The 26,044-nt window shown below is 37.6% G+C and overlaps 1 protein-coding gene across 5 annotated transcripts; it reads left to right on the top strand.

The window, feature by feature from the left end:
- Positions 1 to 226: 226 nt before the first annotated feature.
- KCTD18 (potassium channel tetramerization domain containing 18) lies at positions 227 to 17,337 on the top strand. 5 transcript variants are annotated; one of them, XM_079131259.1, is made up of 9 exons: positions 281 to 359; positions 728 to 963; positions 1,815 to 2,000; positions 2,812 to 3,042; positions 4,934 to 5,145; positions 7,196 to 7,389; positions 8,409 to 8,503; positions 13,848 to 13,950; positions 16,684 to 17,337. In XM_079131259.1, exons 4-9 carry the CDS (start codon positions 2,883 to 2,885, stop codon positions 17,192 to 17,194), a joined length of 1,275 nt encoding a protein of 424 aa, XP_078987385.1. In that variant the 5' UTR covers positions 281 to 359; positions 728 to 963; positions 1,815 to 2,000; positions 2,812 to 2,882; the 3' UTR covers positions 17,195 to 17,337. The 5 variants fall into 5 exon arrangements, with proteins under 5 accessions (XP_078987383.1, XP_078987385.1, XP_078987384.1 ...); XM_079131257.1 differs by lacking the exons at positions 728 to 963; positions 1,815 to 2,000 and having other exon boundaries at positions 227 to 359; XM_079131258.1 differs by lacking the exons at positions 281 to 359; positions 1,815 to 2,000 and having other exon boundaries at positions 401 to 963.
- The last annotated feature ends 8,707 nt before the right edge of the window (positions 17,338 to 26,044 follow it).

Below are 26,044 nucleotides of genomic sequence, written 5' to 3'. Positions count from 1 at the left end.
AGGATTTCACAGATAAACAGGAAACCTTTGTGTGAAAAAGACTTATAAATCGCAAACGCTATCCAAACAGACATCCTAGTACAATACATTAATAAATCTTGGCATTGGGCAGCTTGCCCATTCGCCGGGAAGACGCCCCAACCAGAGGCGCCGGCGGGGCGGGGCCGGGGGCGGGGCGGGCAGGTCGTAGGCGGGGCCTTCCTCTTCCTTTCCTCCTGCCGTCGCCGCCGGGCCGGCCGCACGGGGGCGCCGCTGGGGCAGCTCTATTCCACGAGTTGCCCAGCAGCGGAGGAGGCGCTCACTTCCGTGTCGGGCCCGGCGGCGTCCGGCGGCCGCGCCGAGGGCCCGGCCGGTCGCAGGTCAGTCGGGAGGCCGCCGCCGCGCCCCGCCCGTGTGGAGGAGCCGGGCATCGGGTGGGCCGCGGGCCCGGGAGGCGGCGGGGCGCCCCGAGGAAGGCCTGGGCCATGCTGATGACACCGGCGCCCCTGGCTGCAGGCTTGGGCTTCTGACCAATTCGGGGTCCACAGGCCTTTGGAGACCCCCGCGGGGCTTTCCGGTTCTCCAACCCTCCCATTTCGTCCCTCTCCGAGGAAGAGTGTGAGCCCTTTGAGCAATGTTTCTAAAAGTATGGTCCCAGGGCGGATCCCGAGCCCTTCTCTGACAACCAGATTCTGCTGTGGCCTGGGAGTCTGCATTTTCAGCCAGCGTCCCTGTGCTTTTGATGCAGGTGATCTCAGAACCGCATATCCGGGACACAGCCCCTTTGGGCCAGGCATTTCTCACACAGGAGGAGGCCTAAATCGGTGCATCTAGGGAATGCCGCCACAGGTCTAGCTTTGAAATAATGGAGGTCCTGTGCCTTAGGAGAGACCACCTGGGAGTGGGGGAAGAGCTCTTAGCCCCCGGATTCAGGGTGCTGCTGCCTTCCTGTAGCCATCAGGTCTTCAGATGCACCGCTGCTTCGTGAGTGAAGGGGCCTGGGTCAGGGGCCATAAGGGTGGAGCAGTGCTGAATGGGGCTGCTTCAGAGGTGCAGTTGGAAGAACTTGGGATTGATCCTGCTGCCCTGGATTGCAACTGGCTCCATCACTAATGAGCAGGTCCCAATATGGACCCTGCACACATCACTATTATTTTGTTATTGAAGTGTTCTCATCTGTCAATAGGGACAGGAATTCCTATGAAATAAGGCTTTTCTGTGAATTGTAGTGTCTTTTACAGTGACTGGCACGTGCATTCAGTAAATGGGAATTATTAAGGCTGACATTGCTGTTGCCTTCCTCAAACTTACAGATCAAAAAAAGTAGCGATTAAATAAGGGGGTTCAAATGTGGGCAGAATTACAAAATATATTTGAAGAACTGCAGGGATTCTAACTTGGGGTGGGTATTGGGAATTTCGTGCAAGAGGTCTGTCAGTGTCTTGAAGAATACATATGATTCCAGGGAGCTGATAACTGGGGCAGCAGGAATCAGTGCCATCCCATGACTCAGAGGCGGTTCTCACATGGATCTTTGGAGAGCTGTTCCCAGGATTTTGGGGCAGCAAGAAGTCACATCCCTAGTAGTTATTCTAAGACTGAACCTTTGGTGCATAATGATTTCTGTCCAACCATGGTCCACAAACACAGTCTTCCCTATTTTATTGGCAACTGGCTAAATTGAAATATCTACAAAAGGATTTTAGTTGATCACACAGTAACAGTGCATTGACATGGATGTAGTTGAGCCTTTGGCAGCCATTTTAAACTTGCTATGAAATATACAGGTACCGCAGATCCTTAAGAGCATCTTTTTCAGCACAGTATCATTTCAGGTTCTGTAGAAATACCACAGACATCTGTGGTTAACAATCTCCAGAATGGATTAAGCATCAAAACCCTTAAAATATCCCCAAAGCTTTAGCCATTTTAGAGTAAAGAAGCTGGATACCTTAGAGGTCTCATTTGTAGTTCTAGACTGACTACTCAGCTGCTGGTATACAGAGTTCTGATCTCAGTTGGTAAGTGATGTATTCCTCAGTTATGTAGAATTACAATTATTTGTTAATTTTATTTTTTATTTATTTATTTATTTATTTATTTATTTATTTTTTTTGCAGTGCTGGGGATTGAACCCATGGCCCTGTGCTTGCAAGGCAAGCACTCTACCAACTGAGCTATATCCCCAGTCCAATTCTGCTTTTTTGTTTCCTTTAATCTTCAAAGTCAGTATCAAGTCCCTTGGTATATACCTTATGGTGAAATTTATTTCATTTTGCATCTTTGTCCTTTATTTCAAACTTACTCAGAACCAAAGATTATTCCAGATGCTTTTTATGTATTCTGTTACTTATTCCTCTGATAGTCCTTTAACATAGGCACCATTGCTGCCTCCATTTTATAGATGAGGAGACAAGAAGAGGAAGATAAATAATTTGCCCAAGGTCCCAGAACTAAGTGGTAAAGCCTAGAAACTCAATTCCATGCTATATACTGATGTCCTCTGCAGTCCAGATGGCTCCTTTGGTTAAAAAGACATCGATGCCACAGAACACAAATGTACCTCACTTTTGCTTTGTATGTGGATATGTGTTTAATTTTAAATAGTCAGCAGCTGTGATTTAGTTGGTAATAGTTTATGATCTGTTACAAATTCTCAAGCCAGTTTTCCTACTTCTCAGCATATTTCAAACTTCTTTTGTATTCTATAAAATATTTCAATTCAACATTGCCACTTCTGAGGAAGTGATTTAAAATCATATTCAAGTATATTTATTTTGTCATCAATTTATTGTTGGAAATGTCAGTGATGAGTGTTCTTTGTTTTCACAGAGGAGGTCCTGGACTGCTACTATTTTGAAGTTTGAAAGTGTGAGGCAAAATTTTAAGTATCCAAGGGAGCAATGGCAGGCCACAAGACAGAAGAAGAGGTGCTCGATATTCTTCGACTGAATGTGGGTGGCTGTATTTACACAGCCCGGCGTGAGTCTTTGTGCCGTTTTAAAGACTCTATGCTGGCATCTATGTTCAGTGGTCGTTTTCCTTTAAAAACAGATGAATCAGGTAAATGTTTAAAGTCTGGAAGCATGATCATGAACATTCATTAGAATGGCAATCTACTTTAAATCTCCTTTGATTTTCCTAATTACATTGGAATGTGTTAGTCTCCTTATTACTGAGATCATTAAGGCTGGATGGAGATTCATTAAATTCATAGAAATTAAATACCAGTTTCTAAAATCTCTGATGCTATTGCTAAAATATGACAAAAAAGTGAGTGCATGAAGGCCAACCATGACCTGATTATGGGAATTAATTGTATTTTAAGTTATTACTTTCATGGGACCTTATGGGTGAAGGTATTGAGATTGGTTAAATATATTAGCTTCTCTATGTGTTCTTCAAGTTAGAAATGTGTTTCTCTGTGGAAAGCAGCTGCCCTTAAAACCAACAAAGCAGACTTTGTAGAACTAGTGTTGCACTTGCTGCTTGGCCTAGCTGTATAGTCTTGTGTGGGCTCATGTGCATGGCTGAGAAAATGAATGTGGTAATACCTTTGTCTCCAAAGTTGGTGTTTTAGGAAAAACTATAAAATATAAGAGCATGGTCTGGGTCTGTTCTCTTTTCTTCAAATACTGCGAGATTCACTGAATCTACTATTGGTTGTAAAGAATATCACCCCAAGAGAGGTTTTGCTCTACATTTTTGTACTATTTGTAAGTCCCAGAACCCACTCTCATTCCATGTTAGAGAACTGGAATTGAGAAGTCCAAAGCATGAGATGCCATTCTACTGTTAATAACTCAAGGTCTTGGGAGGTTGCTTTGCCAGCTACATGCAATTGAAAGAATGGAAAATCACTGATGCCTGGTACCCACAGTCTGATGTCTACAGGGCAGAATGTTCATGGTAAAAAGATTGTAAGCAGGGATTGAGCATTATTCTCTGCCCTCAGGTTTTATCTCCTTAATCCTTTTCTAAGCTAATCAAAGGAGAAAAGAAAATACTGAGTGCATGATGCAGAAGCTTTTTCTTTTTTAAAATGATTTTACTAAATTGTCTAAGAAAAGTCTTACCATAAAGTGGTACCAACATAGCATTTCTTCTTTTTTAAAGTGTGGGTTCTCATACTCCAAAGGAACTAACCTAAAAATTGCAAACATTGGGCATACTTAGAGTGGGGAACTTCAGGTTTATGGTATAACTGACATTCTAACACTGAACTTAGTGACAAGCACCCCAAATGCCCTCTTTAGCATGGAGCAGCTCCAACTCTTTATGCCTGTCCCAGTCCTTTGAGGTTGAAGTTAGGGGTAGGCTCCTTTCTACCATCAGTCTGAGGTTTTCTTGGTTTTTTGCAGTGACCATGATAGGAATATGGTGATTACATTAAAATTCCAAGTGGATCTTGGAATATATTTTTCTATATGATGGGTAAGAAAAAATTTCCCCACTAAACCACATAATCTTATAGTGCATATTAGTGTGCCCTTTCATCCAGGAGGGTACGGCTCCACGACAGAGTGCACTTGGCTGTGTGAGCAAAGTGTGGGTTTGATTTTAGCCTTGCTCTTCCCCTTGGTCTGGCCTACATGTACACAGTACACCCACACAACCAAATGTGGCAACCCTGGAGATAGATGCTTGTTTTCATATTTATGTGCAGTGTTTTTGAAATGCAGATGATTTCCCCAAACAACCCACTCAAATTCAATTATGTAATATCACCTATTTGTAGCTGAGGGTTGCTAGTATATCATATTTACTCTTCCAGTAAAACATCAAAAGTCTAGTAGTAAGTTTGATTAATTACACCTATCTCAATACTAGATGTTAACTTTTTTTGTGAGAAAGAAATGTTTATAATTGTAGAGGTCATCAGACCTAGTTTGACTTGTTAAAGTTTTATTGACCATCATATGAATCTATGCAACCATTTCTGAATGTTTTCTAGGAGCTTGTGTTATTGACCGTGATGGACATCTATTTAAATACCTTTTGGATTATCTTCATGGAGAAGTTCAGATTCCCACAGATGAGCACACTCGTATTGCCCTACAGGAAGAGGCTGATTACTTTGGCATACCTTACCCATACAGCCTGTCTGACCACTTGGCCAATGAAATGGAGACATATTCTTTAAGGTCAAATATAGAACTTAAAAAGGTCTTGGCATTTTCTTAAGTTTTAAAATATATATTTATTGATTTATAATGCACAAAGCAATATGCATTATCTTGCATCACCTGTGTTGTCACATAAACCAAACATGAGATAGTTTTTATGCTTTTTGAAGACATGTTTCTTAATTACTCCTACTCATTTTTAAGGCCACTATTCTGTTCTAGGAAAGTGCATTACATTGTCCCTGAAGGATTTATCAAGTTGATATTCCTTTTGAATATTTAACACTTTTCACTGACTTTTTTATAGAACTGTTCTGCTACTAAAGTTCTTTTAAATTAAGAGAAATACTATGGTGCTTCTTAGAGCATAGTGGTATTCTTTGGTTTATTAGAATGATTATTTTAAGAGAGTAGTCATGCTAAATAATAACATTTTTACCTGATTTAGTGCATGTATCAGTTTCTTACTGAGTTAAAATATTAGTTTATTTCACTTTCAGATCAGGAAATCTTTTTAAAGCTGTCTCTATTTTAAATCACATCTTAAGATCTTTTCACGAGTTGATAAACTTCATTATCTCTTTGTCTTATTGGCAAGTATTGTATTTGCTATTAATTAGCACCTAAGAAAAATATTTTCTCTGGATAATTGTTAATAGTGGAAAGTGATCTCAACTGGTTTGATTCTTTCATTTGGATGTCAGCATTTAGGAAGTAAGCTGATGAATGGTTGATCATTAGGAGTACAACATAGAGGAAAAGTTGATTTGGTTCCAGATCCCCTTCAGGAATTTGCATAGATGTATGCATTTTGCTGCTGAATTTATTTATAAATTTAATTGCCAAATAATAGTCTTTCAGTGCTATTTGACATATTTGCAGAATGGGGCTAAAAAGTAAAAAAGTCTGGCTGGAAGGTTGGTGAAGGTTAACATTCATCTTTTGAATTCCAACTCTATAGTCTTTTATTCCTAGTTTGTATTTAAAAAAGACAAAGCATATCCACATTCATTTCATCAGCTAACAGTTATTTTAAATGTTTGTGACCTATATGTCACTGTACAGAGGCTCTGTTGGATTCTGAGAAATACATCAAATAAATTTGAACAATTTATTGCATAGTTGGGAATTCTTATAGATGTGCAAGGACAGTTTAAGACCAATAAAGGAGTTAGCAACATTAAATGAAAGTGCAAAACACACGAGGTCCATAGTTTCACTACTTAGTAAATATTTGGCATGTCCTTTGTGTCAGCCCCTATCCCAGACACTTGAGGATATAGCAATGAACAAAACAGACAAAGGTGCCTCTCCAGGTGTTTAGAGCAGTAACACCATTTCTCCCAGGGGCAGGCCCTAGCCACTCCACTGGGTGAAGCACCTTGTAGCACCTTGTATTCTCATCAAGTGACACTTGTTACATAGGATGTTGATGAGTTATTTCATGTCTTTTGTATTAGCTGTAAACTCTTGGAGGGTGGGTCTCTTATTCACCATTGTATCTGGAGGACCTTAATGCTCAGCCCATAGTAGGTACTTAATATTCAAGCAAATGAATGGTTAAATCTGTGCCAAATGAGTTCACATATATTTATCTTTCAGTTTTAAAGAACAAGTTAATTCTGGTTAATCTATGATTGTAATTTGTATTTAAAAATAAGGACCAACCACAGGGCTAGTCAGTGGAAGGTGAATGGAAGATTGAATCAAATGGGAAATGTTTGCAAAAATATTCTAAAGGAAAAAGAAGAGATCTAACTTTTACTTATTTTGTGAAGATTATAAAATTAAAAGAATATAAAATTGGCAGGCTGAAAGAGGATATAAAATAGAATTTCCATGTAGAAAAAGATTGTCTAAATGAAAAAAGTGCGTTAGGTTTTTGGGCGGTATTTTTTGTGATTCTTCACCCCTCCCCTAATTATTTCATTACATACATGTTTAAAGAGTAGGCTAAAATTTACAATCTTTTTATTTTTCTTATGATCAACTTGGATTGCAGCTTGCATGAAAGTAATAGAGCAAATTCATTTTTTACTTTATTGCATTAAATTCAAATTATATGTCTATATATATATATTTTGCTTTAGGCTTTAACAGACTTCTGTGATTCATATGGCTTGGTTTGCAATAAGCCAACAGTTTGGGTTCTCCACTATCTTAACACATCTGGTGCAAGCTGTGAGAGTAGAATTATTGGTGTATATGCCACAAAAACTGATGGAACTGATGCTATTGATAAGCAGCTGGGAGGAAGAATTCATAGTAAAAGCATTTTTAAAAGGTATGTCCAAATTTAAATGAAAAGGAACAAAATAGAGTGTTGATGTCTTCTAAGAGGTGTTGTTGAATGAAATATTGTGCTTGACTTAAAAAGACCATAAACACATCTCTGTGGCTGTGGGGAGCCTCATAGCTGTGGAGACAGATCTGCATCAGGAGGAGAGTATAAGACCATTTCACATATATGTAAATTACAGGCCATCTGCATGGTCGGTCGGGACAGTGGTTCTCAACAGGGAGTGAGATCAGAATCCCTTGAGAGACTTTAAAAAAGAAAAGCCACATGCCCAGTATCTCTCCTGGACACTAGGCGGAAGCACTGGCCTAGAAGTCAGCAGGCCCAGTGAGTGACCCAGGGCTGCCTTCAACTCATGTCCTTCTTGGAGAAATGAAGGCTTTCCCTGATCTCTTTCATTTTTTGAATTCTATGACTTAAACACATTAAATTCTTAAGGGTTGTCCCTTTAATGTAGTTCATGTAATCTTATTATACTGGTCAGTTCAGTTAGCAAACTTTTTTTTTTTTTTTTTTTTTAAATTCTCTGGGAGATTGCTTTGGGTCACATATTAGTGACTAATGCATGACCATATAGGCTTGGTTTTTAGATGGTTAAAAATATCATCAGTTTCTGAATTCTTTATAGGTAACTATGCTTCTATATGAGATATATAAGTACATGGCATGATGATAGGAAAGTTATTGGATTTGTCTGATTTTTTAAAAAAATTTTTGATTTAAAAAATGTATTGACTTAACATGGTTTATATTGTGAAATTAACAAATACTTTACTATGGTTAAAAAAAGATCAAATATAGGTCAGTATGTGCTATTGTGTGTGTTTTTATACTTATTTATTTATGAGTTTATGTATAGGCTTACAGGTCACAGAACCACTACCCAACATCTATATTATTTTTTCCTTAATTGTCAAGCACTTACTGAGTTTTTATTAGCTGAATATATGTATGCAAATTCATATGTTGACATTATATTTCCATACTTTTTGCAATATTTTTAGGGAGGCAGGAAATAATGTTCAGTACATTTGGAGCTATTATTCAGTAGCTGAGTTGAAGAAAATGATGGATGCCTTTGATGCTTGGGAAGGGAAAGGTACGGTACTTTTTTTTTTTAGTTCACATACTTTTCCTTGATAAGACAAAGTAAACATAAATGTTGCATTTCTTTTTTGAGAAAATATATTTTTGAGTGTTTCAAACTATTTTTCATCTTGTGGTGACATTGAGATAGTTTTTTTATAAATCTTTAAACTCCATGAATTCACTAACCTCAAGTATACTTCTATTAGTTGTGCTTAATTAGTTCAATTAAGCAAGAGTTTACTTAGACCTACTGTGTATCTGGCATTGTCCTAATAAGGTTACTTCTAAATTAAGCATAAAATGTGTAAGAAAAGGGAGAAAAAGTGAAAATCATGATGGAAGCATCTTAAACACTCTTAGAAAGCAAAATAATTTTTTTAGCTGTGCATGGTGGTGCACGCCTAATCCCAGCGGCTCGGGAGGCTGAGGCAGGAGGATCATGAGTTTAAACCCATCTTCAGCAACAGCGAGGTGCTAAGCAACTCAGTGAGACCCTGTCTCTAAATAAAATACAAAATAGGGCTGGGGATCTGGCTCAGTGGTTGAGTGCCCCTCAGTTCAGTCCCTGGCACCAACAAACAAACAAACAAACAAATAAATAAATACATACATACACAAGTTGAAAATTGGCCATTTTTATTTGTTTTTGTTTGTTTTGTTTTGCGATGCTGGGGATTGAACCCAGGGCCTTATGTTTGCGAGGCAAGCACTCTACCCACTGAGCTATATCCTCAGCCCCCAAAATTGGCCATTTTTAATCAAGCTACCTGGTGAGGCTGACAATAATAATACTTTTTAATCCACTGTTTTAAGCAGTTTGCATGCATAGCTCTGAGTACTAAAACAACCTTTATAGTATTTACTATTTCAATTTTATTGGTGAGGAAACAGTCTCAGAAAGACCATGCCACTACCTTAGAGATTACAGACGGTTAACTGTTGTATGCCTAAGTATTTTTTTCTTAAATAACAAATATATATTGAATGTCCATTAGGTGCAAAGCACTCTAAGTCCTAAAGTTGGATCCGTTGATGAATAAGACACATCACAATCCTCAAATGATTTTGAAAACTAGTAGAGCCAGACTGCCAATTACATGAGAATGAATGAAAGGAAGAGCTATTTGTTTATTTATATGCTGTGCTAGGAATTAAATCCAGGGCCTTGTCATTGCAGGCAAGTGCTCTACCACTGAGCTCTCCCAGCCCATGAGGCATTTACAAACTCTACATCTGCCAGTCCAGTTTCTGTCCAGTGCTGGCACCAGCCTTTCTTCCTTTCTTCAACTTTGACCCCCTTACTTTCCTCCTTTTCCTTTCCTGTCTTAACCCTCAAGCACACAGAGTGATATATATTAATGAAAGAAGGGCTATTCTCTTTAAACTTATTATTGAGATTTAATTTACTTTGAGACACTTAGGCTCAAGTTGAGGAACAAACCCCCTGTTGTTCTGTATTCTTTTGTGCCTCTGGCCTGGCAGGATGCCCAGGAAACTTCTGGAGGGCCCTGGCCTGGCTTCTTTCTCCACTGACTTAGGAAGCTGAAGTGGAAAACTGGAATCACTAACTATTACAAAGCATGTGAATGATTTTATTGTTTTTAAGCATGTAGTAGAGCATCATTGTAATTTAACAAAGTTCTGGAAGTCCTGTTGAAATTTTTTTATTCTTATAAATTTACTGGGGTTTACTCTTAACCTTTGCTTCATTCCTGTGCCAGGTGACAGAAGTAAGAGAAAAAACTGTGGAACAGAAAAGACGAAATCATTGCTATTTGTGGACAATGTGTATTTTTAGAAAACTCAGAAAAATCAATTAAAAGTTAAGTGATGAGTTTAGTAGACTAAGATAGCTGGATACAATATAGATTTACAGTGATTCACAGCTTACTTATGATAAATCAGTTAGAAATTATTGGAGGAAATTTCATTCACAATAGTAGTAAACAAAACATAAAATAACTATACTCTCCTTTGGGACTATCCAAGACATGCTTCGGTCCTTTATGAAGAAAACTGCTGACATGTTTTTAACCACCTGTCCTCTGTCCATCAATCCGTCCATTCATCCATCTGTTAAAAAAAAAAAAAAAAAAAAAAAAAAACTGAAGATAATGATAAGACCATGATCCTGAATGGAAAATCTGAATATTATAAAGCTATCAGTTTTTCTCAGCTTAGCGTTTTAACATGATTTCTGCCAAAATATCAATGGAACTCTTTGGAAATCTTGAGAAAATGCTTCTAAAATTCCTGTGAAAGAATAAATAGGTAAAGTAGCCAAGAAAGTTTTGGGAAGTCGAATTAAGGGGATGAGTCTGATATTAAAACATTCTGTAATAACTCTCTGATAATAAAAAAAAAATGTGTTTCTGGCATAGGAATGAAGTACAAGTCAAGAGTAAACCCTGGTAACTAGGAATAAAAATATTATGTGTAATATCAACCAAAAAATATAGGTCATTTAATAAATAATTGAGAAATATGCTTGAGAGGAAAAATAAAACTTTAACTTCACATTATTTATCAAAATAATCCCAAGTGGATTTATGAATGGCAAAAGAATTTAAAGTAAAAGAAAATTTAAACAGTTTTTTAAGTTGAGAAATTATAAGCACAAAATAAATCATAAAGACCAAGTTGATAATTTGTCCACACATGTTGGGTATATCCACAGACTAGAATAAGATATTTAAATTGTTTGGGAATAAATTATATATTATATATACTCATGTATTAGAACTTGTATATATAATCCAAGGTTACTTGGAATATAATCAAACTATTAAATTTAGTTTGAACAACTTTTTATATAAATAAATAAGTACTTATTATAAAAAGCAGGAAATGTTTAAAAACAAGAAACAAAATTAAATGTAAAGTACTTTCAGTTATGAACATATCATGTGACTAGAAAAGATTGGAATAAAATAGATCAATATGTCCTCACATTGATCTACTTTTTTGGATTAGGATTGATTTTGACTTTCTTATGTGTACTCATATATTTTGCAGGTTTTATATAATGAGTGTGAATTACTTTATAGGCAGGAAATAAATGAAAGTTAAGCAAACTGCACTGGTAGCTCTGTACAATGAAATACTACTTAGCCATAAAAAGATCATTGAAATGTATATCAACATGGATGAATTTTAAAGTACCATACCAAAGAAGCCAGACACAAGAGGCTACATATTATATGATCCCATTTATATGACATTTTAAAATAGGCAAAACTAGAGATGGAGGGGAGGACATTGAGAAATAGAACATTTTAGGCAGATAGGAATGTTCTATGTCCTCATTGAGGCTGTGGGTACGTGGCTGTATACGTTTGTCAAAACTCGTTAAAAGTATGTACCTAAAAAGGGCAAATATTATTTTATGTAAATTATCTTAGACCTGACTTAAAAAATAAGTCATACTTAATAGACTATATTTAGTAATGGTTTTGTAACATATGTAGGTTTTTGGAGTATAATCAAACAGTTCCAGAAAGTTAGGCTTTAAATGAGATTAATAGGATTCTTTGGGTGTCTATTATATCTGTTTTATATGCCTGGTTTGTTAAGTTGATTATTATTATTAGGACTTTAATGATAAAAGAAGACACCAACTCTATTATTATAAGGTTATTCTTTTTTTAATGCCAAGCAATTTTTATTCAACATAATTCTTTGAGCATTTTTTAATTTGTCTATGTATAACTTTTTTTTTTAAATTGATGTAAAATTCATATAATGTAGAATTAACCAGTTTAAAGCAGACATATCAATGCCATTTACTACATTCACAATGTTGGGAAACCATTACCTGTCTAAAGCCCCAGTACTCATTAAACAATTACTCCCCTTTCCATTTTCTCTTGCAGCCCTTTGCAGTCACTAGTCGACTGTCTCATTGGGTTTACCTATTTACATGTTCAATAGAAATGGAATCAAACAAGATGTGACCTTCTGTGTCTGGCTTCTTTTATAACCATAATGTTTTTGAGGCTCAGAAGAATGTATTATTTTTTTTTTTTATTGTAAACAAATGGGATACATGTTGTTTCTCTGTTTGTACATGGCGTAAAGGCATACCATTTGTGTAATCATAAATTTACATAGAGCAATGTTGTTTGATTCATTCTGTTATTTTTTCCCTTCCCCCCACCCCTCCCACCCCTCTTTACCCTCTATACAGTAGTTCCTTCCTCCATACTTGCCCCCCTCCCTAACCCTAACTCTAACCCTTCCCTCCCCCCCATTATGTGTCATCCTCCACTTATTAGCGATATCATTCGTCCTTTGGCTTTTTGAGATCGGCCTATCTCACTTAGCATGATATTCTCCAATTTCATCCATTTGCCTGCAAATGTCATAATTTTATCATTCTTTATGGCTGAGTAATATTCCATTGTATATATATACCACAGTTTCTTTATCCACTCATCAATTGAAGGGCATCTAGGTTGGTTCCACAGTCTGGCTATTGTGAATTGAGCAGCCATGAACATTGATGTGGCTGTATCTCTGTAGTATGCAGATTTTAAGTCCTTTGGGTATAGGCCAAGGAGTGGGAACCACCATTTGACCCAGAAGAATGTATTTTTAAGTTTCAATCAAAAGCGTGTCGGATTTAAAAATTAAAGTGAATTTGGCTGGTATCTTGGCTTAATTAACATGTTAATTCAGATTGTTCTGATTTTAATAGAGTGGTGATGATATCTCCTATTTACATAGTAGTTGCTGTTTACAAAGTAGTTCTCTAAATCTACTTGATGTTATGGTTATAGCAGCACAGTGAAGCAGACAGGGCAAGTGGCATAATCCCCACTGTCCAGTATTGATATTCTTACCAACACTACACTGATAGTAAAGGCAGCTAACATTTTTTGAGTGTTTAACCTATTCTAGGTGTTGCACATTTATTCACTCAATTATCACAACAGTTCTGTGAGGCACATACTATTTTCATCATCTTTTTACAGGGAAAATGAAAATTTAGGCCCAGAAAAGTAACTTTCTTAAGGCTACACCAGTGAGTGACTGAGTGGGATACAGATCCAGACAGTCTTGGCTAGAGCCTGTGCCCTTAGCAAACATGCACTCAGCCCCTTGAGCATGCATAATGATCTGAATTTTCTCAGTAATAAGTGGCAAAGCCCAGGTAGGTAGCAGCTTTTCCTAGGCCCAGGCCATGAGCTACGCCTCTCTGCTGTCCTGGTGCTTAGTGAGCATTTCCTGCTCATTTTGTGTGCACCTCCCTTCATCAAGTGGGGAGGCACGAATCTCAAACTCTTCCTGTGGTGAGTTGCTCAACATTTTCCCATGGACAATGGCTCTCTTAATTAGGTCTTTTTATCTTCAAGGTGTTAGCTACTGGCGGGTGCCTCATGAACTGATAGAATGTTGGACTCTGGAAGAGCGGCCTTTACTTGGAAGTCTGCGGCATATGACCCCAATTCGAAAGAGGTTATTTGTAATTATTTGTTGTTATTTTAAAAAAAAATGTGGCTGATATTTTTATTTCCCATGTGAAAGGGAAATGAATGATAGTTCTTGACCTTATTAAACTTATTAATCACCTAGGCAAATACTCTTCTGCCTTATAAAATATAGATCTTAAGTACAAATTATAAAAATTATGTAAAAACTGTGGTTAATTTTCTAAAACTGAATGTATAGTATATTCTCTTTGCAAGAATGTGGTTTTAACAACCTAGATGCCCTTCAATTGATGAACAGATAAAGAAACTGTGGTATATATATACAATGGAATATTACTCAGCTATAAAGAATAATAAAATTATGGCATTTGCAGGCAAATGGATGAAATTGGAGAACATCATGCTAAGTTAGATAAGCCAATCTCAAAAATCCAAAAGAGGAATGATCTCACTGATAAGCGGATGATGACACTTAATGAGGGGTAGGAGGGGGACAAGAATGGAAGAAGGAGGGACTGTATAGAGGGAAAAGAGAGGTGGGAGGGGTGGGGGGAAGGAAAAAAATAAATGAATGAATCAAACATCATTACTCTATGTAAATATATGAATATGCAGATGGTATGCTAAAAAAAAAAAAGAATGTGGTTTTAAGTGGATGCAGTGGCAGTGCTGTGGTATGTGTTTTTCCCCCACAAAAGACAAATCCTATGCTTTATTGGCAATTGTCAAAAAAATCTATTTAGACTTAATACTTGAAATTTCCTGTGATTTATTCTGAATTCCTTTCTCTTTCTTATTGCCACAAATAGCATTTTTATTTAATGATATTTTCTTGTGTTCCATGACATTATTAGCATTGAATTCACTCCACATCTGTGTCTTTCTGTTTTAAATACATTTAAAAACATATTTCATTTTTAGTGTCTGGATTTTATTCATGGCCTTCAGATGCTACGGAGTCTCTATCACCTGATCTGAAGTTTGATTCCTAACCACATGGAATTTCAGACTACTTTCTTACTTTTGCTCTCTGGAACTTTCTCAGTAATGAAGAGAAGTTCAGTCAGTTTTTAGTAGTTAATTTTTATCTCTTATCAAAACAGACCTTATTTTTTAAAGACTTTAATTGTATTATCATTTTTTATTATGCCTTTTGAATCAATAGTTACTAAGCATTATTTGGGTCTAGAGCAGTGATTCTCCCAGGGGATATTTGGCACTGTTTGGAGCCAGTTTAAGCTGTCACATTTGGGCTGGGCAGTGCTACTGGCATCTTGCAGGTAGAGGCCAGGAATGCTGATGAACATTCTACAATGTGCAGTGCAGCTCCTACCCCATCAAAGAATTATGTGACCAAAATGATAATAGCACCAAAGGTTAAGATACCTTGGCGGAGAGTCTAGTGGAAGATGTAGGCAGAAAACAAGCAGACAGAACTGGTTTATGGAGACATCTGCTGTGTTAGTGGCCTTTTTCTCTGGAATGTCATGAAGCATCATTTTTATGCATTGACAAGATAATGATAATGATGACTGAGAAGTGCTTGTGAGGTCCCAAGGAGCCATCTGACTCACCAGAGAAAATGTAATTATGTTCAGTAAAGTTTTAGGGTTGAGTATATTATAGTGGCATTCTTTGCTATGTCCTGAAATTTTCATATAACCATACTATTGTTTGATCTCATTTCCAAGAATGAGAGTTCTCTCTACTGTACTTGCCTCTAACAGCACACTAATACTGTGTGGGAAGAAGTGGACTGGGAAGATTGCTATTGCCCTTCATGTTTTTAAGGTCATTTTTAGAAATATTCTCCCTTTAGGCTGTTTATGATGAGTGGTAAACTTAGTTCAGGAATCTTTGAAGGTTTGTCCAGAACATTCCAAATTCAAAAACATCTATCCACATCATGGGTTTAACCATTCTAGCAGTCCCACCCCCACATGTGTCCCACAACATGCAGTTTTACTATCTTAGGTTTTATTATGGGAAATGATTGGGAAATACAGATCTAACACAGTTGAATAGATGTTGTTACTATAGATCTTTTCAGAACCTTTCACTTGTCAACATGGATTTTGAAGTTCCAGTTGGAGAATAAAATATACGATGGTTTCTCAAATTTATATAACTGTAAAACCCTCTTTTTGTTTTTTTTTTTTTCTTTAGCAAACTTCCTAACTGCAGTTGTGGGGAAATCTACTTTAGATATTCTTGATTATCTTCTCAATCACATCAGGATTCTTGGGAACAGAGTAATTTATGAAGTAATTCTTATGTAATAATGCATTTTTACCTCTTGAGGTTTAATATTATGTGTGACTTTTTTGTTTTTTTGGCACCAGGAATTGAACCCAGGGGCTCTCAACCACTGAACCACATCCCTAGCCCTTTTATGTTGTTTTTGTTTTTTTGAGACAGGGTCTCACTAAGTTGCTTAGACCCTTGCTAAGTTGCTGAGGCTGGCTTTGAACTTGTGATCCTTCTTCCTCAGCCCCCCAAGCTGCTGGAATAACAGGCATGCCCCACCTTTCCTGGTTTATGTATGACTTTAAAAGATGTAGTTTGTGTTCAGGTTGTAAACTTGCTAACTTAAGTCTCGGTGGAAGTTGAAAGTTAAAGTAGGTTGATACCTATGAACTTCTTGACTTTTTAATTTTTGATAAAAGCCTTTTTAGTAACCCCAAAAGTATACTTTGGAGAAGTTTTGATTAGATACTAACCCGTAAATACTGAAAAAGACATGCTTCTATATTTCTAGGCGACTGATAACGCTCAATGAAGAGGAAGAAGAAGGTGTGAATTGTAAGTCAGGTCCTAAGCCAGTCAGATTTTTGGGCCCTTCCACAAGCACCCAAATTAAAGTGAAAAACTCCACTTCAGTCAGGGTGTCTCCAGCCAATGCTATCCAGATCTCCTCTCAGATGCCAGCAAACCAGTCTCAGAGTAGCAGCTTTGGAAAGGCAGCTCAGCGCTCTGTGAACCCTGTGAGCACTGGGGCATCTGGCCACTCACAGGCTTCGCGTGGGGCCAGAAATGCTGAAAATGGAACTCCACACCCGCCTCCAGCAAAGGTGCTGCTCCCTGACAAGAAGTCTACACCGCACCGAGTGATAAAGCTGAAGAGGACTCCACTGTGTGCTGCAGTGCCTTCCCTGCCCATCCCCACAGCAGCAGCGAAGCAGGCCAGCCCCTCTAAGCCGCCTCCTCCAGAAGCTTCTAGCACTTTGGATGTGGGAACTGAAAATGACAAAGACCAGTCTGATGGATAAAAAATGGTAGACCTGGCACTTCCTGTTTGTCTCAGAGCTTTCAACACCTTTGATACCAATAAGTGACACTGTTTCTTGATGCAATAGAAAGGAAAGCTTATGTTTATGCTTAGGATTATTATGGGAAAAATGAATTGTGTGAAGTCGGAGACTTTGAATGGTTAGGACTATTTACTTCTCATCTTCCCAACTTTTAAAGGATTGTCTACGGGTAGTTTGATTTTTTTTTTTTAACTTTATTTATATGGTTAATTGGTATTAAGGCGACAGTACAGCACAGTAATCATTAGAGAGGTCTCTTTTGTTGCTGAAACATTGTAGACTCTAGGCACTTTCGTAATGCCACTTCTTGTAGCCCAGGTCATGTCCGGTGAGTGGAGACGGTGGGATCAGCACTTGCCTGCAGTGTATCATAGCCTGTAGAGGTCAGAGAGGGAGAGTAGATCAAGGTAAGCCGCCCGCAATTGCTCTTAGCCTCAAGATATCACAAAAAGAAATGATGGGGAGGGAAAAAGACAATAATTTGAGATCACACTCTGGCTCTCACTTACTTGAGCCATTTTCTTTACTAAATTGGCTTTTGTTACTCTTTTCCGTTAGCAGATTTATTTATATACACTACAGAAAGATTTCAGTGATGAGAACTACACAATGTGTCTTTGGAATGAATTGTTAAAATATTTGAATTTGAATAGTGCGGTTTTGAAATTACTTTGAAAAAAGAAAAGTTTAAAAATTTAACTTTTTAACTAAAGTTAATATTTGTTCTTCAGAAGTGACCATTAGAGTCATTCTGATTATACAGTATGATTTTTTTATGCATAAAATTTCTGTATAACTTGAATTTAATATTTTTAAACAGGATATTTTGATTAATCTCTATTTTTCATGACTATTCAGTTGTGCATTTACTCTTACATGTTCTGTTTTGTAATTGAATCACATATTCTACTTTCAGTGAGTGGTACGCCTTCAGCGTTTTCAACAATAATAGCTCATAAAGCAGGATACTTTTTACTTAGATGCTTAGTATTGTTCTTCATTGCCTTGAAAAAGTAAACATAGCCAAACATTATTTTTTACAAAATAAAGAAAAACTTTTCCATAAAAAGCAACATTTTTCTGTGACTGTTCTTGTGTAAGTCTTGGATCTCTTTAGTAGTTGAAAGTTAGTTAGTTAGCATAGGTTTTCTATTTGTGCCTACCGAATTGCTTTCTTTTCCAGATAATAAATGAAAACAATGAATTAAAATGAATTAAATGAATTAAAACAATTTTGGATAACTATCCACCTACTAGTACCTTTTAAACAGGTGGTTTATTTGGGTAGAAAAAGTAATTGAAGATCCATGATATTCTTCTGTGGAATATATAAAATATTTAGTCACCTTAAAAAATGCTATTACAGAGAATACAGGTATTCTGAAAATTAAAGACTGTAGTGAATTTTTGGAACTACCAGTCTGGAAATTATTAGTGTTACTTGATTTCAAGTTGATGATTCACATAAGAAAATTTTATACACACACACACACACACACACACACACATATATATATATGCATATGTATGTATATATAATGTGTATTTTATACATAATAAACATCTAGAAAGAAAGAGGAAACATTTTAAAGATTAATCATGGGTGATTCAGTCAATAGTCTCCATTTCTGTGTATTAAGTAGTTTAGGGGAAATCTACACAGCATACTTAGCCTTTATAAGAATGTATCTGGAATAATTATTGGAAGCTAGTACAGCTCAGGTAGGGAAGGGGCAGATGATCCCCTTATGAGTATCAGGAGTACAAAAAAAAAAAAAGTCAAATATATGTCAAGTAACTTGAACATTATTTGGGTATGTTCTCCTGGGGATTCGCAATTTTATGTGAAAAAAATTTTCTTTAATTTGTTTCTTTTACCCTAAAATCCTTATTACCTTAGCAGACTTTGTAAAAATAAGTGAGTAAATCACCATAAGACATTGCTCTTTCTGGGTAGAAAAAAGAAAAGTTTTATATACATTAATTTGAGAAGTAGGTTCAGGCAGTTGGATCAGGAGACACAGAGAAATTCTTAATGTTAAGTAGGATATTTAAGAGAACTCATATAAAAAAATGGATTATACCCTTCCCGGTATTCTTGTTGAAAACTGGTTTGCCCTAGGTAAAACAAGTTAGTTGTGTCATGGGGAGCCCAAGACTGGTAATGGGGACCAACTGAAGAATTTCTTTTGTTTAAATTGTCCTATGTTACAATTTATATTTTCATATATTTTTATTTACTGCTTTTGGTTTCAAAACAATATCATAAAGAAAACAGTCTCCAATTGTTAAAGATTAAATAAGTGGAGTTCAGAAAAGTTAAGGCTATCTGATAATGATTACATACATCATTTTAGCCCCATAACCTGATTTCTAGAGAGAGACAGCATCAGTCTGACAAAGGAAAAGCTCAAGGGAGGAAGTAAATGTAAAAATCTATGAATTTACTTAGTATTTGAAGTTTCTGAGCAGGAAAACATTAAAGCACTGGATCCAATGTTCATTCCCTGCTAGATTATTGCTTCTGTGCCTACAGTGCGTGGTACACAGTGGGTTTGCCATAAATTTCTGGGCTGTTAAGGGCCATACCATACACCAAAATTATTCTAGAATATTTATCTGGTATCAATCTTCAGGGGGTACAGAAACTAATTTCTGACTGCAGTTACTACTGTCAGGAGAACAAAGAACATGCTAACAACCATAATTGCTGTTAGTAATGACCGTCAGAGTTACATGACTTGTTAAGTTACTTAAAGTAATTCACAGACATGCATTACCAGATCCCAGAGCTGCTACTTCCTGATTTGAGAGGAAAGCATCAGTGTGGCCTCCCCTTCTGTTTCAGTGCATCACATTTGCTGATGCAATTTCTTTCCATTAACAAGCCAAACTCCCTACCTCCTTTGCAAGTGCTACCATTGAAAACATTTTCAACCCCCTTCTGTCTGTGGTTGAGTATGGCACAATTATTATCCAACTATACCTTGACTTTTAAAGAAGGAATGAACTTACAAGCTTATTTATCTTCTGAGAATTTGTTCATAGGAAATTTTGGATTTACATCGCATTTTGAATGTGTACAATGGTCCGTGGTAGTAAATTTTTCTGTAAAGGGAATAATACTAGCATTTAAATGAATATCAGGTTGCCTTATAAAAGATTGACATATGACTTCAATTCCTTTGAATAACTTTAATCTACATTTGATCTGATGTTGGCTAGATCCTAAGTGGAAAGTATCAATTTGATGAAATGAAGGGAAAGTGCTTCTACAATTGCGAATGGAAAATATTTTCCAATGATTTACCTACATGTATTCACAAGTTAACAAGGAATTTTTTAATTATGGAACATACTGTCATTTTCCCACATTTCAAAACTCTCCCTTGAATATGATCAACAAGTTACTGATTCCCATCAGTGAATAAAGGATGAGTGGTTCTTTGTTGAGAGCTGCAGTTATTATGCAGGATTTCAAGCAAGTAGTCCAGCCAAGAAAAGAAACATCATGAATAGCTAACAGGAAGAAAAAAAAAAAGTTGGTTTCCAGCTGTTTCCAGAATAGCATATTCAAGGAAGCTGGTTGGTGGTACAGTCACAATGGAGCCATTTTCACTTACAGTCCTGTCGACCTCATGAGATACACATGGCTTACATTGTTACAGGAGGGCTAACTTTTCTTTGTTTGCGTGTGTGTTGCCTCAGACAACCCATACACATTTTATAGTTGCTAGCTAGATGGTTTCTGAAGCAGGCAATGGCAATGACAAATAGAATTTTACAGTATCTGTCAGTGTTCTGCCCTACTTGTTTATTTAACAGCTTTGCATTTTAGAATGTTGCTTCTCAAACTTTTCCTTTGCTTCTTTCACCCCAAAGCCTGTGTTACCTTAGTAAAACTCTGCTGAGCTCCAGGTACGAATTTGGGGCCTAGGGCTTAGAAAAGAAACTGGTTTTTAAAAATAAAGAGCATGTCATGGAAATGAAACGGTAGTACATCTGCTAAAATTGGGAAAAGGCAGCTATTGTTTCCTTCTGCCCAGATTTCCAGATTTCTTAAAAATTTGGACATTTCTGCTTTAATAGCAACTCTTTCAAGAATTCATCCTCTAATTTCTTCATTTGGAAGACCTGGGAACTTAATTTGAATGAGATAAATGGCAAAAGTAGTTTAAGGGCATCAGAAATTGTACATGTAGATGCCAGGTGGGTCAGACAGTCTGGGCCACAAAAGTCAAGATCTCCATGAAGCCAGAGGAATCAAGATGTGCACTTACACCTCTACTCTCTCTGTTCCCTTTCTTCAAATCCCTTGTACCCTCTTATCCTGATATGTTTTGCTAAAGCAGGGTACCTGAGACTAGATAATTTATAAAGAACAGATTCATTTTTTTACAGTTCTGGAGGCTGGGAAGTCCAGAATGTGGTGCCACATCTAGCAAAGAGCTTGCTGCATCCCATGGGGGAAGGCTGAAGGGCAAGACAGTGGGAGAGAGGAAGATTGAACTCAGAGCCTCAAGTCCTTTTATAGTGAACAGTAATCCATTTGTGAGTGGGGAGCCTCACAACCTAAACCTTTCCTATTAGGCCTTGCTTCCCAATGCTGTTGCATTAGAGATTAAGTTACTAACATGCTTTTGGGGGAGGATATATTCAAACTATAGCACATCTAGATCACGGTTTCTCCACAATGACACTGTCGACGTTTTGGATCATATAATTTTTTACCATTGGAATCATACTTGGCACTATAGAGTGTTTAGTAGCATCCCTGGTCAGTGCCACTTTACCCCAGTTGTGACAATCAAAAATATCTCCAGATGTTTCCAAATGTTTCCTGCAAGGGGGGATCAGTTGCCCCTAGTTGAGAACTGTTGCTCTGGTTGGGTGACCAAACCTGAGCAAATAATTCCTTCCTCTAAATAGGAACTGTGATGAGTGAGAGAACATTGGAGCTGGCAGTCACAGGCAGGAGTGGAGCCTTGGGAATTGAGAGGGAGGGCAATAACAAATGAAGGACTTCTCAGGCCTGCCAATGAAAAAAATCTGTCCTTCTAGCTCCCGATTACATTTCTGGTTTTGATAAATATTAGAAACATTTTGTTTGCTTTCCCGACCAAGGAGCTATCAAATAAAAACTAGGATGTACTCTTTCAAGCATTTTTATATATTAACATTTAACACACTAATCCTATAACGTAGGTGTATCATTACCCCATTGTACAGAAGGGGAAATTGAATCACAGAGGTGTTAGGTGAGGTGCCTAGCTACTAGCACAAGGCAAAGCCAGGATTGTCCAGGCCTCTAAACACTCTGCTAGGCCTGCTCTTGTAGGAACTTGCTACTTTCCATCCCACCCTGAGGGTGAACATACTGGGACTTTAAAGTTTTCTTTAAAACTTTGCTGCATAGCTACTTATAATATTTACCAAATGTTCTTTTAGCGATTTCTACAGGTACACTAGTTTTCTTTTCTTTCCTTTTCACTCCTGAATCCAGTCTTCATTGTCCTGCTTGTGATACTGGAGCAGGACCCAGTGGACACTTCTCTTTTACCATTTGTCTGATGTTTGTGGTATGTCACTGGAAGGACACTGCAGGAAGAAGGGGCTTTTCTTCCTGGTTCAGTGTGCAACCCTGTGATCTTGCTCCTGCAGTGCTTGGCATGTGGGGTCCCAATGCCTTCACCTCCAGCAAGCACTTCCTCACACAGTTTCCAATCCAGGATGTCTCTCGGCTTGCTTCTCAGATAATTCCATAGTGCTCCTGCCAGTGTCTTCCTACAGATTTTAATGGTGTCCCAGCCGGATTCCTGGTGAGTTCATGGCATTACTGGATGGTAGGCAGCACCTCTGGGGGAAGCCACCTGAGGTTCCACAGAGGTGGTTTCCTGCCTGCCAGTCCCAGCCTCTGCACCTCTGTGAGCTGAGGGGCCACAGTCACACCCTCCCCAACAAGTTCCAAATCTCAGCTTTGGGAGGCGGGGGTGGAGGAGGAAAGGCTCTTCCAAAGCTATTCCTTCCTTGGCTACCTCTAGAGGTTGCTTCACAGCTTTAGTTGTGACTATTCCCCGTATCTGCGATTCCTGTGTTCTTTTTTCCTTAGAGGCTAATCCTGTTACTAGTCATTACTACATTTTTATTTTCCCCATATAAATTTATAAAGTGTCCCTCTCAGATTACTCTGTGGTTACTGTCTCCTGCCTGAAACCCATATAAAGTCCCAGATATTTTTCTAAGTGCTTTTCAAGTATTAACTTATTCAATCTTTATAACAACCCTGTAAAGCAGATACGACCATTAGTCCCATTACCCATGGAAAAACCAAGGTAATGAGATACTTACAAATGTGCCCTAGTTTACACAGCTAGTGGTGATGGTACCTGGACTTGAATCCAGGCGAGGGGCAGGACCCACCCAGGGTCAGGATTTCAGCTATTCTGATCTCTTCCCATCTTTTCTAGAGTTGTTTTACTAAATTATTTTGCACATGCAGACTTTTCTGGATGAAGTTGATCACTCATTCATATCTTCTCTCTCTTCCTTCCAATCAGAATTTACTGAGTGCTTAATATGTGTTGGGTGTTCAGGCAGAGGGGTGTTATTTGTTGGCTTGTTTCTGGAATTTTCAGAAACAACACACTTGTTCTCTCAAAATACTAATAATAGTTAAATCTAATTGAAATCCAAGTATCTGAAGCTAGAAGTAGGATAGTTTTTGACAAAAAGTGCTTTCTTACACTTATTTTCTATAAAAGTTCTTTGATCACTGTCCAGTGTCACATTCATGATTCTGAATTATTTTTTCCAGAATTTTACGTGTTTTCTCAGACAAATACAATTTTCTTTAAGATTTATTTATTGTTCTATGAAAATTGTGTGTGGCAGTTTCACTCTGTGAAACTTGAACTTAGCGGTTGCTCCAGGAGCTCTGGGACAAAGCACAGTTCGGACAAAGGGGCTTCTGAAAATTAATCCTAAAAACTTGTAAGAACCTTGTATGATGAGCGCAACATGGTGCATTTCTCAGATGGAACAACGTGATCCAGACCACAGAACCTTTGCCTGGGGGGCTGCTATGATGAGATTAAAAGCTGGTTTTTGCTGATCTCCCTCCAGGATGGGGAACTGGTTCTTTGAAACTGAATAGACAGAGAACTTCCTTAGGCTCTATCAAGGCATGTTAGAAAAAGCGAAAGCTAAGCAACAAGAGAATTACTGGAACTTACCAACTCTTCATAATGTTTTTTTCTCATAAAATTAGAACGACCAAGATGGTTCAGTACTTTTAGGAAAATGTTGAAGAAGGGCTGGAGAAATGTATGAGCCAGGTAGTTAGTTGAATTAGCTTTTATTTATTTATTTATTTTTGTCCTTTGCTGTTTTACAGTTTGCTGAAGACATCTGAGTGAGGAATTGGCTCTTTTTCTTTTGCTTTGCTTTTTGGTGCCTGGGACAATTTACAGTCCTAGACTCCTTATGCCTGAATTTTAGGCATGGCCTCTGAAGCAATTTAGTTAAAAAAAAAAAAAAAAAAAAAAAAAAAAAAGGTGCCATCACATATTTCCTGTATGCTGTCACTGGAAGGCCTGTTGAAAAACAAAAATTTTACCATGACTAGACACACGAGGGCACTCCTCACAGGCAGCAGTGCAGGCTGCTCACAAAGGGAGAGAGGGTTTGGAGGCAGGAAGCTCTTTGTCACAGGTAGTGTGGAATTCAGGCATCTCCCTATCTAGTTGTGAACCAGTCCCCTGTACCCCAATCCCACACCACCAAATTGGGCTGGGAAAAGAACTATCCAAACCTTTGATCCCTACTTCTCTAAATCAAGATTGAGGTTCACATATAGGCTTTCAGAGTCAGAATTCCCATCTGTCCCTTCAGCCAAAATTGCTTTTATTCTGGTAACTTTTCCCATAAACCTCATTTGATGTCACTTCTCAAAGAAAGTTTAATTAGAATCTCTTTTTTTCTGAAACTAGCAGAATTGTACTGCTCATGAACAGAGCTTTAAAATGGATTTGTTGGGTTGCTAGTTTCTTCTCCCAAATCATGATAGAGGCTCCACTAAGGGCGAATTTTGTAGTGACTTGTGTTTAACTTTCTGTGCCTGGTTGCTTTAAATGCCCTGAGGATAGAAGACAGGCTCTATAGCACAGAACTGGAATGTGTAGATTCTCAAATGAGATGTAAATTTGGAATGTAATTGGAAACCCAACAGGGAAGTTCGGATTTCACAGATGAAGTCTTGATGGAAGAAAGATCCATGTGGTACACTGTGGGTGAGTTTTGAAGTTAGCCAATGTTCATGGGTATTTATCTGTTCTAATCACTACTAGAGAAAGATTCAAAAGAGAGGAATCCATTCTTCTGATTTTTGTCCATTAAGAAGGGAGATTAGAGCATTTATAGCTCTTAGATATTTTTTAAGGAGTTTAAAACATTATAAAAGAGTAGCAAAATATGACCCAGATCTCTAGGATCAAAAAAATGGTTCCATCAAAGATGAAAATATTTAAATGGCCCAACATTGGCACTAAAAATATTGAAATTACCATTTCAAAAATCCTTATATGCTCAGAGTGTGAGGCAAAAATCTACGAAAAAAATGTAATCAGGCCTGAACAATTTTTAGCATCCTTTTGTTTCTTTTCAGTGACCAGGGAGCATTTGCCATGTGCTTCTGAATGTGTTTGAGTTTTCTTAACTCCAGAGTAACTTGAGGGAGTGAGGCAAGGTTAAGAGTGGTTGAGTCCAATCCTGACAAAGGCAGGTATATTCTTGACCTGTCATGCCCGTATT

This window comes from Sciurus vulgaris, assembly GCF_902686455.1.
Source record: "Sciurus vulgaris genome assembly, chromosome: 3".
NCBI classification, from domain to species: Eukaryota; Metazoa; Chordata; class Mammalia; order Rodentia; family Sciuridae; genus Sciurus; species Sciurus vulgaris.
The sequence above is the reverse complement of the archived record's forward strand: the minus strand, read 5'-3'. Positions and strand labels throughout refer to the sequence as shown.